Source organism: Dipodomys ordii, unplaced genomic scaffold, assembly GCF_000151885.1.
Source record: "Dipodomys ordii isolate 6190 unplaced genomic scaffold, Dord_2.0 Scaffold35, whole genome shotgun sequence".
In the NCBI taxonomy this organism is placed as follows: Eukaryota; Metazoa; Chordata; class Mammalia; order Rodentia; family Heteromyidae; genus Dipodomys; species Dipodomys ordii.
The window spans coordinates 8,404,970-8,422,928 of record NW_012267251.1 but is presented as its reverse complement, the minus strand read 5'-3'; the positions used below and the strand labels follow the sequence as shown (position 1 = coordinate 8,422,928).

General features: G+C 37.9%; 1 protein-coding gene across 2 annotated transcripts in view; it reads right to left on the bottom strand.

The window, feature by feature from the left end:
- The window catches only part of Ppp1r12b (protein phosphatase 1, regulatory subunit 12B), a 212,546-nt gene that overhangs the window by 154,694 nt on the left and 39,893 nt on the right, over positions 1–17,959 (bottom strand). For both annotated transcript variants that reach the window (XM_013017500.1, XM_013017502.1), the window contains exons 2-5: positions 13,262–13,392; positions 5,972–6,090; positions 2,684–2,843; positions 420–564 (exon numbers count right to left, since the gene is read on the bottom strand). In XM_013017500.1, the coding sequence (XP_012872954.1) occupies positions 420–564; positions 2,684–2,843; positions 5,972–6,090; positions 13,262–13,392 (555 nt within the window). The remainder of the gene's footprint in view (positions 1–419; positions 565–2,683; positions 2,844–5,971; positions 6,091–13,261; positions 13,393–17,959) is intronic.

Genomic DNA, 17,959 nt, shown 5'->3' with positions numbered 1-17,959 from the left:
TGAGCCACCATCCCAGCCCGCCTGAACTTTTTTGATCAACTTCCAACTTTCTGGTGGTTAACTGGAGATAACAGTTTCATGGAGACTGTCCTGCCTGAGCTGGTTTTGAATGGCAATTCCCAAATCTCAGCCTCCTGAGTTGCTAGGATTATAGATAGGTGTGAAGCACTGGTTCACCAGCTAGGGCTCTCATTTTTTACCAAGTACAACAATCTTTTTATTTCCTGTTTGCTTTAAGGACTTCAACATAAATAGAATCAGTTGACTAAGTAATGAACCTTCCTAGCAAACATACCTCTGTGTTGATAACAGGGGTAGAGGCAGGGGGGTGGAAGGCAACACCACAGCTACCAGAGATGGGTATTTTCCTGGAGCAGTCACCTATCTCATTGTCCTCTTACAGGCTCAGGCATACTAACCAGTTTGTTCCGGATATCCATGTTGCAGAGTGCTTCTGCCAGGATGGAGCAGGCTTCCTTCACTCCCCAGTGTGCAGCGGCATGGAGAGGAGTCCAGCCATCATGATCCTGAACATTGAGTTCATACCCAGCCTGAATTAAAAGTCTGAGAAGAAAACCCCCAAAGAATATATTTAGTGCCTTGATTTCATAGTTTCCTGTCAAATATGCTATTATCCAATTGTTATTTCACATATGGGTTGTGACTCACAAAGGTTACAGGTACCAGCCTTCTAAGACATAGCTCTGGATTCACACTACTTTCAGCACCAAAAGTAAGTTATCTATACCAATCTTCTCCAAAAGGTCACATGCTACACCATACAAAGAATGTGTATGAATAGGTATATACCTGAGATTAACCAAAGTCTAATTCAATTAGCCAAATCACATATCTCTATTACAAGATTTCCGTTTTCCAATGAAGGGAAGAATTCACATATAAACAAGTATTTGAATTTCTTTAGAGCACTTTATCAGCTAGCTTTCATGTGGGTCTTTCTGGAACGTTACATATTTATTGTAGAACCTCATACTTTCAACTTTGTAAAGTATCTTCAAGGTATTCTTTTCTTTAAATTTTATTTTATTTTGTTGTAAAGGTGATGTACACAGGGGTTACAGTTACATAAGTAAGGTAATGAGTACATTCCTTGTTGAACATTGTTATCCTCTCCCTTGTTTTTCTCCCACTATCCCTCCCCCAACTCCCTCCTCTGCAAAGCATTCTTGCTAACTATAAAGCTATAATTGAACTTGTATCCATGTTATGCAAAAAGAAAGATACAACTCTGGAAGCCCCACACTGCACTTCACTGGTTGGGGCCCACTACCATGGGCCCAAAGACATCTTTCAAGAACTGAGCAGAGGATAAATGTCACAGCTAGGCAGAAGTTGAATACCAATATACTAGAAATCCTCACACTTACTAGAAAGCCATTATTGGGTTGACTATAAGCACTAAGGAGTCCAGTAACAACTGTACATATAACACCATTAGCAAACCCTGTATTGGGGGAAGCCTGTCTTAAGAGGTATATAAAGCATTCATATGTGTAAGTAAAAATGGAACAGGCAAAGAATCCACATCTCTCATGTAACTTTGACTGTCCTGCTCTAGCTAGACATTGCACACTCAAGATCAATATAATTGATCCATGAGTCCAAAAAAAATCAAAAAGGACCAAAATTATCACTATTAGGCATTTATATAAAAGATTACAAATCAGGATACAATAAAGCCACTTCTACAACCATGTGTACTGCTACACTATTCACTACAGCCAATGTATGGAAACAGCCCAGATGTTCCTCAATGGACAAGTGGATCAAGAAAATGTGGTATATATACATAATGGAATTTTATTCATCCATTAGGAAAAATAATATTACACCATTTGCAAAGAAATGGATGGACCTAGAAAAATAATCTTAAGTGAACTAAATTAGGCCAAGAGAGACAAAGAACACATTTTCTCTCATATGTAGAAGCTAGAACTAATTTATAAATATACAAGTAAACATATATGGAATTGCATGCAAGTGTTCACAGATGTATTAATCAAAGTATGATATTTGCAGGGAAGAATTCAAAAGGTGTAATTCCTTAGAAAAGTGAACTCACAGTCAAACAAAATCAGTGCCAAGAAACTGGTACTTGAAAGGTGTGGGATGGAGGTGGGCACGGGGGTGGGGGGGGCGCAGACGAATGAAGAAAGGAAGGAGGTGTACAGTTATAATATTCAATGCATATGCCATAAAATTAAGAAAATTGAGGGGATGGATTGGGTTGGAAGGAATGGGGGAGAATGATGAAAGAATGACATCATTCAAGATGTACTGTACTCTATAAATTTATTTGTTGAATGATAACTCCTTTGTATAACTGGAGATTATAAAACTATAATTTCCAAAATTAAAAGGGATCAAAATGATCACAGATTTATCCTGTATAACAGGCCATAAGAGGAGGCTACAGAACATTGATGACAAATTCGTAGTTAGAAAATGTCTTAGAAAGTCCCTTCCTAGGCAAGTGTATCTCACCTCTGTTTCATATCATACATGTCAGAAAGAAGCTAGAGGGATGGTAAGAAGTAGGGGAGATCATCCATGAGGAAACACTAGCAAAAATGTGAGGAAAATCTGCATAATCATTGAAAATTTAATTCACCTCTACTTCCAACTCATCTTTTCCTGGTAAACAACTCTTATTTTATGTTACCTGAGGACTTCAGAGTAGCCTTTGGCAGCAGCCACATGCAGAGCTGTGGCCCCTGAGCGAGCCTGCTTCACATCCTCTATTTTCCCGCTGTTGAGCCACTGGCGGGCATCCTGCAACATCTGTTGCTCTTCTTCCTTCCTTGACTGCTCTAGATCAACTCCTACAGAAGCCAGATAGCAGACATCATTACTAAACCTTCACTAATTCTTACAGGGTATTTTAAATATCATAACTTTTACCACAAAGGTTAGTTCACTGTCTCAAATTGCATATTCATCCATTTAGAAAAGCAAAGAAATTTGTATACATACTAGTTTTCTAATATGTATACAGGGTTTAAATCACCAGGCTCAATATTATGGAATGCTGACCCATTAAGGGAACGCACTAACTACGTTTTGTTCATTATTTTCAATAAAACATAAAAATCAGAGGATTCATCATGTGTACCTTATAATATTTGTACAAAGCCATAAACTTCAAGGTACTTTCAGATGTTATATATTAGTTTCCAACAATCTTCAGAGGTAAATATAATGGTTACTATTATACCCACTTATCAGAAAAGAAAAGAAAAGAAAAAGAAAAGAAATACAGAAAAATTAAGTGCTTTGTCTTAAGGCTCCAAAACACATTACTGTCAGAGCTGCATTAAAACTCTGATATTTTGATCCTCTCTGCTTTTCTTTATTGTTCTCTACATTGTAATTGGTATCAAAAAATCTTGCTTTCAAGTATGACATACTTAACAACAATGAACTATCCCTAAAGCTTGTTTCCTGAAGCTATCTACAATAATCTAGAGATGAATGGGTGATCTATAGTTTAAAAAAAAAGTCTGCTTTCAAGGCAATACAGTTTATTTCTTGTAAAAACCATTATGGAGAAACTCAAAAGAATTATTCTCTTAAGCCAACAACTCTAATATCTAATGCAGAGGGGTTCACCACATTATATTCTTTATTACATAAAGTAGGTCACAGATACCAAAACACCCACTCAGAGTTTACACTCACTATTTATCTCCCTATCAGCTTCAGTAAAAATCAATGAATTAACCTGTTTTACTTGTATGATTCAGGGAGGTGGATGGGGTAAAAAGGAAACCTATTTAGAACATAACAGCCCTCCATACACTAAGGAGAGTTAATAGCACAGTGGAGGTAAATGTACATATAAAATGCTACTCCAATAGAGCACGTCCATAGGAGAGTATCTATCTGAGCGGAAAAGGTACAATTTCAAACCAAAAAAAAAATTTTTGGGGGGGTCCAGTCATGGGTCCTGAACTCTGGGCCTGGGCGCTATCCCTCAGCTCTTCAGCTCAAGGCTAGCATTCTACCACTTGAGTCACAGCGCCACTTCCGGCTTTTTTCTTTTTGCTTATGTGGTGCTGAGGAATTGAACCCAGGGAGCCACAGTGGTAGAGCGCTAGCGTTGAGCTGAAGAGCTGAGGGGCAGTGCCCAGGCCCAGAGTTCAGGTCCCACGACCGGACCCAAAAAAAAAAATTTCTTAAGAATTTTGTTTTAAGATAGTTATTTGCAGCTAGACACCAGTGACTCACACTTATATGAGGCAGTAGAAACAGCAGCTGTCTGTCAAGAGCATCTTCTGTTAAGGCCTTCTATAAAGGGCCAGATATTAGGTATTTCCAGGTTTGCTGGTTATTGGTTTATCAAAATTGCCTGAGTCTGTTGTGATAGAACAAATGTAGCTTTGGACTTTAAAAGCTTATCTGGAGGTTGTAGTACAGAAGTATAGCTACTATCATACCCTTAACTGAAAACTGGTTCTCCTCTATCAGGGAAGGTCACTTTCAGCTGAACTCACAGCCTGGGTTGGGACACTAACCTAACCAACCAGATCAACCAAATCAACCATGGCAATTGGTGGGTAGCAGATGTTGCAGCCAGATTACACCCATACCAACAACTCTGAATAATATATAAACATGGGCATAGATTTGGCCTGACCTAAAAGATTATATCAACAAAGATGATTGGAGCTAAATCTTTTGGGACAAACTACATTTTGTGAATAAGACTGAGTAGCAAAATACCAGCTTGGAAATTATGTCTAGAGTTTTGTAATGATTCTGGCAATATTCCGGGTTCACTACAGTCTAAATAACTACAGTTATTTAAATTTTTTAATGAAAAAGACAATAAGAAAAAGTTTCTCCAGTTGGAAAAAATTCCATCCTATTAATTAATTAATCCTATTGAGGAACCTAAGCAACTCCATTTTACTTAAGACCCCCATCTCAGTTCTGCAACTTAACCCTTGACCCACTTCAGCCCCAATGCCTAGAATTATGAGATCTGAAATTCCAGAACAGCCCCTCCTAGGGTTTGGTGACCATTATTTAAACCAGACACCCTGCAGTTTAGCACCTATCCTCTTGAGACTCCCTTGTGGTACAAGCCAACCAGTTTAAAGTATGTCAGCCCCCTTGATCTAACCAACTTGTTTCTGGTCCTTTCCCGCTTTGTAGTGTGCCACTCATATTATAGAGTTGTTTTATGATTTTCCCGCGGTTTGTAGTGATTTGTTACAAGAAGTTATGATGTACACAAAGCCCCTGCCTTCCCTAAAAAAGTGTATAAAAAGTGCCCCTAGGCTCGGGGCCTCTCAGAGTCATGGGCTGCTGCCATGTGCACGGGGGGACCAAGCTTGAGCTTGCAATAAAGACTCCTTTGCTTTTACATTGGTGACGGTCTCTGGTGGTCTTTTGGGTAAGGATTTCCGAATTCGGCTTTACACTATTAATTCATCTAAAATCATAAAATAAAAAATAAGCATTTAAAAGTGTATTCTTCTAAGTGAGATCTCTCATCTTAATAAATTACAAAATAATTTTCATGGATGGTATGGATAAAGGTCACTTCAGATGTTACAATAAATTTCTGTCAGTACTACCTTTAATTCTCTTTGCATCAAGAAAAAAAGATGCAAAATAAAAAAATGAAGTTGGCCCTCTACAACCCATCCTTTCTTTAGATTTCTACAGTGTGCAGCAGATCTAATGTAATGTTCACACACAATAAGGAGTGTTTGCACTCCTCCTAACTATATGATGGGTAAACAACCTCAGACAGTAAAAACAAGGAATGACTGAACATTCTCTGGCATTTGGCCTATTCTTATGTGAGTTATTAGGACTAATGCTCTACAGAATTAATCCTCTCCTGTCACATGATCATCAAAAGCTCTATAAAACAAACAGATTATATTCTGTAAGGGACAGTGAAAGAGCCTCTCCTTGACAGCCCAATTCCCTCAGTTACCTTGCTTCTTCACTTGTTCCAGAAGAAGATCTTTCATGGCTGGCTCTTCTGCAAGGTCAGAGGGGACTTCACCTTCACTATTTACAATTCCCACACTGGCTCCATGGTTAATAAAATACCTGTACAACAAGATCCAGAATCAATATTATCTTTGTCAGTCTAATATCAGTTTTTCCTCATGTATTAAGAGTTCAATGCACATCAAAGCAGGTTTTAGGGGTTTATATATGGTCCCAGACAAGGTGCTTTATTATTATTTTCCAAATCTTAGCTGGGACTCCAGGTTTCTCCACTTCCTGACAAAAGCAATGTCAATACCAGGATAGCTTTTATTTATTTACCTTTATTTTTATTAGAATATATTGCAAAATAGGTTTCATTGTGATATTTCCACACATGCATATAATACATCCTTTACTCATTCTCCAACCCTTGCCTTTTTCAACAATTTTTCAGGGAGAGGCAGAACTGAAGTTTGAACTCAGGACCTCATGCTTACTAGGCAGACATTTGACCACTTGATCCACCAGTGATGTGCATTTGGTCACTTTTTACTATTATTATTTAGTATTTTTGGTGCCAGTCCTAAGGTTTAAATTCAGGGCTTAGGTGCTGTCTCTGAGCTTTTTTGCTCAAGGCTAGAAGCTCTACCACTTAGGCCACAGGTCCACCTCCACACTTGTGTGTATGTGTGTGTGTAATTAATTGGAAATAAGACTCTCAGGATTTCCTACCTGGGCTGGCTTCAAACTGCAATCCTCAGATCTCAGCCTCCTGAGTAAGTAGGATTAAAGCATGAGTACCAGCACCCAGCTTTGCCTTGGTTACTTTTTGAGGTAGGGACTTTCTTGCCTTATGCCAGGGTCAGCCTGGATTGCATCCTTCTCTTGGTGCTTCCCCCAAATTGCTGGAATGACAGATTCATCACCACCATGCTTATCATTGGTCAAAATGGAGTCTCCTCCCACCTTTTTTTTTTATATTGCTTGGGCTAGTCCAACCTTGAACCCCTAATCTCAATCTCCCAAGTAGCTAGGATTACAGGCTTGAGATATCATCATATTCAGCTTTTTAAAAACTTTTAGCTGGCTTTATTATTCCATTTTCATACATGTGTATGAAGTACATATGTACTTATTTGATCATATTCACCTGTCTTTACCCTTCCCTCTTCCTCACACTGCTATCCCTATCTTATATGCCTGTCATTCTTTAAGATCCACATTCTGTCAATGAGGAGAATATTAGATTTTTGTCTTTCTCAGTCTGCCTTATTTCACTTGACATGATGACTTCCAGTTCCTTCCATTTTCCTAGGATTTCTTCTATACTCATAATCCTACCTGCTTCTCACTTCTAGAGGATAGCAAGTGACTTTTTAAATACCATAAGAGAAGGCATGCAGCATTTTAAAAAATTACTCACTATCAGCCAGGTGCCAGTGGCTCACGCCTATAATCCTAGCTTCTCAGAAGACTGAGATCAGAGGATCACAGTTCAAAGCCAACCCAGGCAGGAAAGTCTGTGAGACTCTAATCTCCAATTAACCACCAAAAAAAAAAAAAAGATGGAAGTGTAACAGTAGCTCAAGTGTGGAAGGCAGAGCAACACTCAAGCCTTCAGTTCAAGACTGGTATGAGCCTGCACACATATGTACTTGTATGCGCATACACATGCATGCACACACACACAATCCGCTCCAAATAAGGTTTCCATTCTGTACTTGCAATATTAGGACTGAAAGGCAGCCTCCAGATGCTAATTGAATAGATCATTCTCAAGAAAACTTTTCCAGCCAGGCATTAGTGGCTCATGACTGTAATCCTAGCAACTAAGGAGGCTGAGATCTGAAGATTGCAGTTCAAAGCCACCCTGGGCAAGGAAAGTCCGTGAGACTCTCATCTCCAATAAATCACTCAGAAAACTGGAAGTGGCACTGTGGCTCAAGTGGCAGAGCACTCGCCTTGAGTTGAAGAGCTGAGGGATAGGACCAGGTGCAGAGTTCAAGCCCCACAACGGAAGGAAGAGAGGAAGGAAGGAAGGGAGGGAGGGAGGGAGGGGGAAGTAAAGAGAGAAAGAAAGAGAAAGATGGAAAGAGAGGGAAGGAAGGAAGGAAGGAAGGAAGAAAAGAAGGAAAGAGAGAGAAAGAAAGAAAACTTTTCTAATGTCAAGTTAGTGTTTTAGGTGAGAAAATGGAATAAAGTTGTACACTAAAACTGAACACTACCTCCAGAAAACTCTGCAATAGCTCATCTTTAAAGGAAACTAAATTATTGAGAAGAAAAATTAAAATACTAGATAGATGGATTTTAAATCCACAAAGAATACTCACTCCTGAAAAAGAAAGAGGTACTAATCTAAATACATTATTTTTTCTTCTTTTCAAAGTTCTTTTAATAAAAAATGGCAATATTATGTAGTAGGCAATGTAAGTATGATTACTCTCCTGCTTTAAGAAATTGACAGTCATACATAGTAAGTCCTTTTCTCAAAATTAGACAGCTGACATTTAGCAGAATCTATGGACCCAGTCTTTTGAATTCAATTCTAGTTTCTCTAGGTCAAGCTATTTCTGCACCAATGAGATTCCCAATAATGCTAGAAACTCTATTAAATATTCAGATATATTTAAAGAAAAGCAATAGCCATTTAAATTAAGCTAAATCCAAGTAGCTGAAGCCTATAATCCTAGCTACTTGGGAAGCTGAGAACAGGAGGATTGCATTAAAAGGGTGCAGGTAGAAAAAGCTTGTCAGACTCATTTTCAACCCCCATATGCCTATCATCCCAAATTATGTGGGAGGCTGATTGAGAGGATTGCAATAAATACTGGCCAGCCTGGGAAGGAAAGGCCCAAGACTCCATCTTCACGGTGGATGTGGTAATGCACAGTGGTGATCCCAGCAACAACAGGACACTTAAAAGTAGGCAGTTGCAACTTAGGCACAGTTGGAAAGCCAGACCCTATCCTAAAATAACCAATGAAAAACAGTGCTGAAAGTGGGCCTCAGCAGTGCTGAAATTGGGCCTCAGCAGTATCAAGCCAGCCTTGTAGTCATGAGGTTCTGAGTTCAAAGAAAAACTTCACAAATTCACTTCAGTCCACTCCAGAATGCAATATACATCATTTAACAATTCAATAAACATTTACTTGCTTACTACTATGTCCAAAGAACCACATTTTAGATACTGTAGGAGATAAAGAAAAATTAACATAAGGCAACTGCATTCAAAGAGCTGTCAGAGAAGAAAATATCAATTAAAATTAGATGAAAACCATAATTTTCTTTGCCAGTGGCCAGTGCTTGGTATATTAGAGCTTTAATAAATATTAATACATAGGTGGATTCCACATAAAGTTCAAAGATATGCATAATTCCTCTGATTTTCAACTGTATTCTTCCTTCCCTCATAGCCTTAAAAAGATAGGACATTTAAAATTCCAAAGAAAATTTCCTCTATCTTAACTTTGTTCAGTACCATCATTTTGCCCATCAAATACACCTCTACTTGCTCCATATTCAATAGTTCCTTTCTCTGCTTTTATTTTTGCCTCACGCCAAAGGAACATTCACTATACCTCCCATACCCTGAAATAAATCGAAACACAAATAGTATACATAGTAAACACACAATAAATGTTGGATTGAATTTTATACTCTCACTAAATAGTGAGAATATTGTATACTCTCACTTACTATTTCCAAACATATCTTCTTCTTTCTCAGCTCAGCTCTCCTTTTTAGGAAACCGTGTGTCCTCCTTCTGGAAGATTCTTTTCTTTTCCCTTTCATATCTTTCAAGATTGATTTAAAATGCTTTTGCCATCAAGAACCTGTGCCTGTTCTTCTCACCAACTGAAATTTCTCTCCCTCCTTTAATGTCACCCTCCTACCCCCACCAAACAATAATTCTGAACCTCTAAGTGACATAACTGTACCTTAATACACCTAGTCTATCCCTGAAAGCTACTTAAGGACAACCATGTCTTATTCACTATTATCATCACCACAGTATCTGACATTTTCTCTTTTCTGTTGTCATACCATAAGTTACTTTTCAATTAAATGAAACATCTTGATTACCTTTGCTCTATCATCTATCCATCCCTTTATAGGATTGGGTACAAATGACTCTGCTTCCCCTTTTTCTGATGTGTCCTTTAGTCTATAATCAAAGAGACTTTCAAGAATGTAATCTGGGTCTACCTTTTTTTATTTTCTCCAGTTTGAAAAAAATATATTTATTTAAATTTCTTCGCACGCATATGTGTTTCATATTTTGTCTTTACAAAGGAAAAAGCATCTCTTTAGTTTTATACTTTTTTTTTTTTTTTTTTGCTGGTCCTGGGGCTTGAACTCTGCCCTTTAACTTTTCTGTTTAATGCTAATGCTCTACCACTTGAGCCACAGATCCACTTCTGGCTTTTTGTGGTTAATTTTAAATAAGAGTCTGCCCAGACTTTCCTGCCTAGACTGGCTTTGAAACATGATCCTCAGATCACAGCCTTCTGAGTAGCTGTTATTACAGGCATGAGGCACTGGTGCTGGCTTAATTTTACACTTTTATTTGGCAAGAATAAATGTCAGCCCATGAAGAAGTAGATAAAAGAAGCCTTATAGCTGCCCAAAAGCTCAGAAAAAGCCATTAGTTCAAAATACATGCCCTTCAAAATAAAGCCTTCCTATCCTTACTGATAGCTGATGAATGCTCTTTTTGTCACTATTTTAAGGGAGAAATAAAGGAAAGGAAATGTGTTAAAAATGCAGAATAAACTGGCCTTGGAATAAACTATAAAGACAAATTAGCTATAGGTCAAGCTGCTACTGCTAAGTTAAACACTATAATAAAAATGTAGGATCATCCCAGATAATTATTGTTAAGTCTACACTCAAATTACAATGAGGAAAAATAACTTCTAAGCCTGTCTTTATTTGATGTACCATATTAAGTACAAATATGAGATTAAAAAGATCTTCATGGAACATGAAATAGAAAGCACTCAGATTCTTTCTGAAAAATCAATGTATCTTTTATTCATTTTAACTCCTCTGAAAGTTAGATTTCCTAATGGGCTTAAAAATAACAGTATATTATGGCTTATGATTGTAATCCTAGCTACCCAGGAGGCTGAGATACATAGAATCTGGGTTCAAAGCCAACCTTGGCCAAAAAAATAAAAAATTAAAAGGCCTCTGAGACTTTATATCCAAAATAACCAGCAGAAAGCTGGTTCAAGAGGTAGAACACCAGCCTGGCAAGTATCAGGCTGGGGATAGGGAGGGGGTTGGGGGGAAGGAATGAGGACAAGTATAAGGTCTTTAAGACACAAAATTGAAGCCAGACAAGGTAGCATAGATTTGTAATACTAGCACTTAGGAGGCTAGGGCAGTAGGATCCAGTGTTTAAGGCCTGCCTAGGCTAAACAACAAGGTCCTGTCCCAAACACAAAGCAAAACAGAGATACAAAGGAAAATAGTCACCAAGAGCTGATCTTATTTAAAACATTCTTTACCGTTCCTAAGGCAAACTGTATGTATATTGTTTTAAAAAATCATGTTATTTTCCTTTGTATAAAAAGGAATGCTCCACATTCCAAATAAATAATGACAGTAAAATAAAAACTTCTATAATAATAATATTATACATAATGAAAGATAATATGAAACAAGCTATCCTACCACCATACCACTTCTGCAATGGATTCTGGTCTAGATCACCTCATTCATAGTTAATACAATTTCTAATAATTGATATGAGGAAACAGTAACTAGTAGAATTAATTTCAGGTAATATTTGGATGAGCAGAAGATTACTGAATTTTTAACTTATTTTTAGAAGAAACCTCAGTTTCAAAAAAAGCATTACAATAATTCTCTATACTTGGCTTCATGAAAGGATAATAACACAAATGTATCCTCAGTCTAAGTGTGAGTTCTCCTTAGAGAAGTAGAACAAAAAAGTAAAACATTTGGAGAAAAAAAGTCAATAACTTATAGCCCAAATATCACATATGTGCCACCTGAACAAGTAGACAAAGACCAATAATGAGGAGTTAACATGTCCTAAACTTCTCTGATAAATACCTTAAGTACAATCAAAGTGGTCAATTAATTAATTAATTCTTGGACATTAAAGCATTGGCAATTAGTAAGGCTATAAGAACCAGAGCCTTTCCTATGATACTCTGAAAGGGGGCAGCCTAGGAAATGAACAGGTGATTGACTTGCTAATTTAGATCATAGACAGGAATGAAAAGAAACTGCACTATTCAATTATCTTGGCTTTGGAATCAATATAATGATATACTTTCTCTTAAACCAGCAGCCAGTCAAACACTAGTACTGATGTCTAATGTTCTGTAGACTCTGATGCTCCCTATGTTTAAGTTTTCCTGATGAGCATAGCATCATTGGCCCAGAAGAGCAAACCCAGTAATGTAGGCTCTGCTTCAGGAAACCTCGGCAAATCAAATTCTGAGACCTCTACATGGCCACTAACATAAATCTGCCTGCTTTTTGCTGAATAGAGAAACATTATAGCCCTCTAATCATATTATTGAAAAGGGCTTAAAACAACCACTCTGATTTTCAAAGAGCAATAGAATATCATTTCATTTAGGAAATTTACCTTTTCAATCCAAATATGCCCTGCTTTATTCTAAAAATAGTACAACTGCCAAAATCTTTTTCCTATTTAAAAGCACTCTCCCTGTTCATTCAGACATTGATATAGTACCTTTTATGTCTCAGACTATGTGATCATGATTCTTCTGCTCAAAGGAAGGTAATCTACTGCCATAGAGGTTAGAAGCTATTAATATATCTTATTAATCAGGCTCATTCAACATATGCCAATCCCAACCTTGGCTTCACGAAAGGATAATAACACAAATGTATCCTAAGTCTAAGTGTGAGTTCTCCTTAGTACACTGATTTTTGAAAAAACAGGTTTACAAAGAAGACCAGAAAAAAAAAATCTCTTGGCCTGCCTACTTATGTATGTTGTCATAGCTATTCAGAAGTAACCCAGATAGTGCATCAGCAGTCTGGTGATCCATCTATCCCAGCAAATATAAATTATATGAAAACAGAAGTAAACAACAAGTTTCAACCAAAATAATCATTGATTTGGTAGCTCTATAAAACATAGTATCAGTTATTCCTTAAAAACAATTTCCTGCTTTTGTAATTTGTAATAGAAATTATAACTATTTATGAAATTCAAGTTCTTACAAGCAGAGGAGAAATTAAGGTGATTCCTATCAAATCCATACAGAAGGTCACTTACTCTGCTATATTGAGATAGCCACAGGAAGCAGCTGCATGAAGGGGTGTCCAACCCTCATTGTCTTGCTGGTTTACATTGGCTCTGTTTTCCACCAGAAACCTCACCATGTCCAAATTTTCATCAATACAAGCCTGAAAAGAAAAATCCACTTATTCATTCAACAGAGATGTACTGAACGCTACTATGTGACAGACACTGCTCTAGACATTGACAATGCCCAGCAGTTCTAATGATACATTGTTTTTTCTTTCATACTAATGTCCATAGGATGACTCTAAACTCAGATGTACTACAGAACCATTATTTTTAGTACTAAAATATCAATAGGATTAATTATGAAAGTGCTATAAATAGGTAAGCTATTTAATCATTATACTATAAAAACAAGAGTACATTAGAAAGGTGATGACCATTTGCTTATAAATTTTATTTTTTAACTTTTTATCTTTAAGTGGTTGTACCAAGGGGTTTCAATTAAACAAATCAGTTAACAAGCACAATGCATTCTGGTCAATGTCACTTGTTCCATTGTTCTCCCCCATCTTTCCCAACCCCAGCCCTACACCCTTGCTAATGAATTTTAAATGAAAAATAACATAGGCTCAATCACATGAAATTTCCTCAGTAGGAAGTTAAAGTGTAAAACTCTAGGATTGCTAAAAAAAAAAAACAACAACCCTCTAGTAAAACAGGTAAGGAGATCATTTCAAATGGAAAAAAATTGTATTTTCTTAATAGCTTCAGACAACATTGGAAAGAATGTTTGTAGTTAAGGGTGTTTAAAATCCTTATCTGTCCATCTTATGCTTTCAATTAGGGGAGAACACAGAAGCATTCTGAAAAAAGGCCTTATAAGCCTAAAGGGAACAGTCATAACAGCTATGATATCTGTAAAAGTCAAAATGGTATTGTAGCAGAATAAAGAGAAGACAAAAGGCCCATGGTTGAAAAGGTATTATCCAGAGAAGCAAATGAGACCATCACATTTTAAAAACATACTTATGAATCACCTTGTTAGTATGAATAATTAATTAAAATTAAAATTGTAGCTAAGTATTCCTTAACCCAAGAAAAACAATGTTCACAATAATCTTAAGAAGTTATTTGCTTTCTGTGGTGTGATATTACATTAAAGGTGGGCAAATTTGGTGGGATGTTAGCATGGATCAAGATAACCACATCAAAAAAAAGGGGGGGGTGGGAAGTGGGGAAGACTAGGTGGGGGGGCAGAGGGAGGATGGGAAGGGATGGGAAGGGGAAACAAAGGAGGAGGCTACAATGCTTGATAAGAAATGAACTCATTATCTTGCCCATGTAATTGTAACCCCTCTGTAAACTATTTTCACAATAAAAAATTTAAAAAAAAAGCCAAACTCCTAGCTGGGCATAGTGGTTCATGCCTTCAGTGTAGTTACTTGGGAGACCGAAATTGGGAAGATCTCAAGGCTAGTTCAGGGGGGAAAAAGTTTGTGAGCACAAATTGATGGTTCAAGCCTATAATCTGAGCTACTGTGGAGGGGAGGTGAAGGGTAAGGATAGCAGTTCAAGGATAGACTATAAAAGTTCATGAGGCTGGCCATCAATGGCTCACACCTGTAATCCTAATTACTCAGGAGGTTGACTGAGATCTGAGGATCCTAGTTTGAAGCCAGACTGATCAGAAAAGTCTGAGAGACTCTTATCTCCAATTAACCAGCAAAAAGCCAGAAGTTATGGTACGCTTCAAGTAGTAGAACCACAGCCTTGAGTGAAAATGCTAAGAGAGATCTGAGGCACTGTGTTTAAGCCTAATACTAGCATCAAAAAAAGTTCATAAGACTCCATCTCAACCAGTGGGTGTGGAGGTAGGCACCTGTCATCCCAGGGCCAAAGGGGAGTACAAATAGGAAGATTGTAGTCCAGGCTAGCCCAGGCATAAGTGACACCCTATTTCAAGAATAATAAATGCAGGGCTGGGATGTAGCTCAGTGGCAAAGCGCTTGCCTAGCAAGCGCAACGTCCTGGGTTCGATCCCCGGTACCAAAAAAGAAAAGACAAAAAAAAATACAGTTTAAAAAAAAAAGAATAATAAATGCAGTGGTACTCACTAGACACTATGTTGAAAATGAACTTTATAACTTGTGGGTAGGGATTGGAAGGAAAAACTAAGAGAGAGTGAGGGAAGGGGTGACATTGTCCAAAAAGAAATGTAGTCATTACCTGACTTGTTTAACTGTAACTCCTTTGTACATCACTTTTACAGTAACAATTTAAAAAATTAAAATATCAAATGCAAAAAGAGAATGGCAGAGAGGCTCAAGTGATAGAACACCTCTTAGCCAAGTGCAAGGACCCTAGTATGGCCAAAAGACAGAGACAGAGACAGAGATACAAAGAGAAGACCAACTATACTTGCAAGTGGAGAAAATGACTACTTTTATTAACTCTTAAGTCCTTGAATATGGTTTTTCAATATTCTGGGTAACAAAATAGGAACTACATATGAAGCACAACTGCTGTATTAGCAATGTGATGGCTGTTTCCAGGGAGAAGCACTTGTGCAGTCAATTGAATTGCAAGATGAACTGCTACCTTTTACTCAAAAGAACAACTTATGGCTATTCTGTCTTAAAAATGAACAAAGTGAGCTTGTCACCTTAAGGGAAATAACAAATAGTATTTGTTATCAATGATAAAGTTTGACCATGTAAAGGAAAACTAGAATTTGGGTAAACAGATACCACACACATACACAACCAGATTCTTTATATATTTTAACAAAATATCACATCAGACAGAATAAAGACATTAAATAAGATTTGTAAAAATGTAATATATATATATATATACATACATGCATACACACACACACACACACAAGTGTGTGTGTGACGTGTGTGTGTGTGTGTGTGTGTGTGTGTGTGTGTGTATTGGTCATGAACTCAGGGCTTGGGCACTGTGCCTAAGCTTTTCTGTTCAAGGCTAGCACTCAACCACTTTGAGCCACAGTACCATTTTTGGTTTTCTTGTGGTTAACTGGAGATAAGAGAGTTGTGGACTTCCCTGCCTGAGTTGGCTCTGAAATGTGATCCTCAGATCTCAGACTGCTGAGTAGATAGGATTACAAGGTGTGAGCCACCAGCACCCTGCTCACCTTGCTTTTTTATCCAGACTCTCCTGTCCATGGGGAAAATCTGCTACCCTTCTCCAAGCCTTGGGTATTAGATATGCAGAAAGTCCTTCACTGGGGGCAGGATTTTGTCTGGCTGGGTAAAAGGGAGAGAGATGTGGGGACAGAAAGGCAGGATGGGGAGTGAAGGGAGGAGGGTGCCACTAAGCATGGATTAATGTCAGAGCTCAGAGAAAGCTTCTGGAAACAGAACAGCAGGAGACGATGACCAGATGTTTAAACAGTAAAAGATTACTACAAAAAAAAAAAAAAGATTCTACAGAAGGAATTCAGGCTGAAACTCAAGAGGAGGAGAATTGTAACTATAGGACCTACAGAGTATACATCTATCAAGAGAACTTATGAGATCTCCCTCCAGAGACAAACTTCATAACAATGCAGCCTAGAAGCAAGGGGTGCAAGATTCAATTTAAGTGTAATCTAATTCCCTATCTCTGGTTACACAAAGCATCATTGTTAATTTTTCACAAACCATTTGATATTCTTTTTCTTTTACAATTACTGAGATTAGTTAAGCATATCAACCTTGACTTAATTTGATGTAATATATTTCTCCAATAGGACCTTCTGAGGCCAGATGACTCATAGCCATATATATATATATTTTTTTTTTTTTTGTCGGTCGTGGGGCTTGAACTCTGGGCCTGGACGCTGTCCCTCAGCTCTTCAGCTCAAGGTGAGCGCTCTACCACTTGAACTACAGCACCACTTCCGGTTTTCTGGTGGTTTATTGGAGATAGGAATCTCATGGTCTCTCCTGCCCGGGCTGGCTTTGAACTGTGATCCTCAGACCTCAGCCTCCTGAGTAGCTAGGATTACAGGCATGAGCCACCAGCGCCCGGCTCATAGCCATATTTTTAAGTCACTTTTCCAACAAGTAGCTCCAGAAATCAATTTCTTCTATAATATTTTCTTAGGCTTATTGGCTTCCACAAGCATTTCTGTTACATAATATATTGTCACATAAAATATTTCATAATTATACTTATAATTGGTCTGTAATTCCAATGGCAAGATCTGGCCAATTCATTGCATAGTTACTTCAGTGAAAAAATTGGGCAGGGAGTAGGGGAGAATGCTAGTCCTGAGGCTTGAACTCAGGGTCTGGACACTGTCCCTGAGCTTTTCTGTGCTCTGCTACTTGAATAATACCTCCACTTCCAGCTTTTTGGCAATTAATTGGGGATAAGAGTGTTATAGACTTTCCTGACTGGACTAGTTTGAACTGTGATCCTCAGAGCTCAACATTCTGAGTAACCAAGATTACTGGCGTGAACCACCAGCAATAAAAACTTTCATATGGAAGTGGAAGTGTAGCTCAAGTGGCACAGGGCTAGGTCAGCCTTGAGCAAAAGAGCCAAACAGAATGCAAGGCCTTGAGCTCAAATCCCTAGTAAGGGTATGCACATGTACACAGACAAACACATACACACACAAACACACACACACACACACACACACACACACACACACACACACACACACACACACACACACACACACACACACACAAACCTTATAAGTGAATA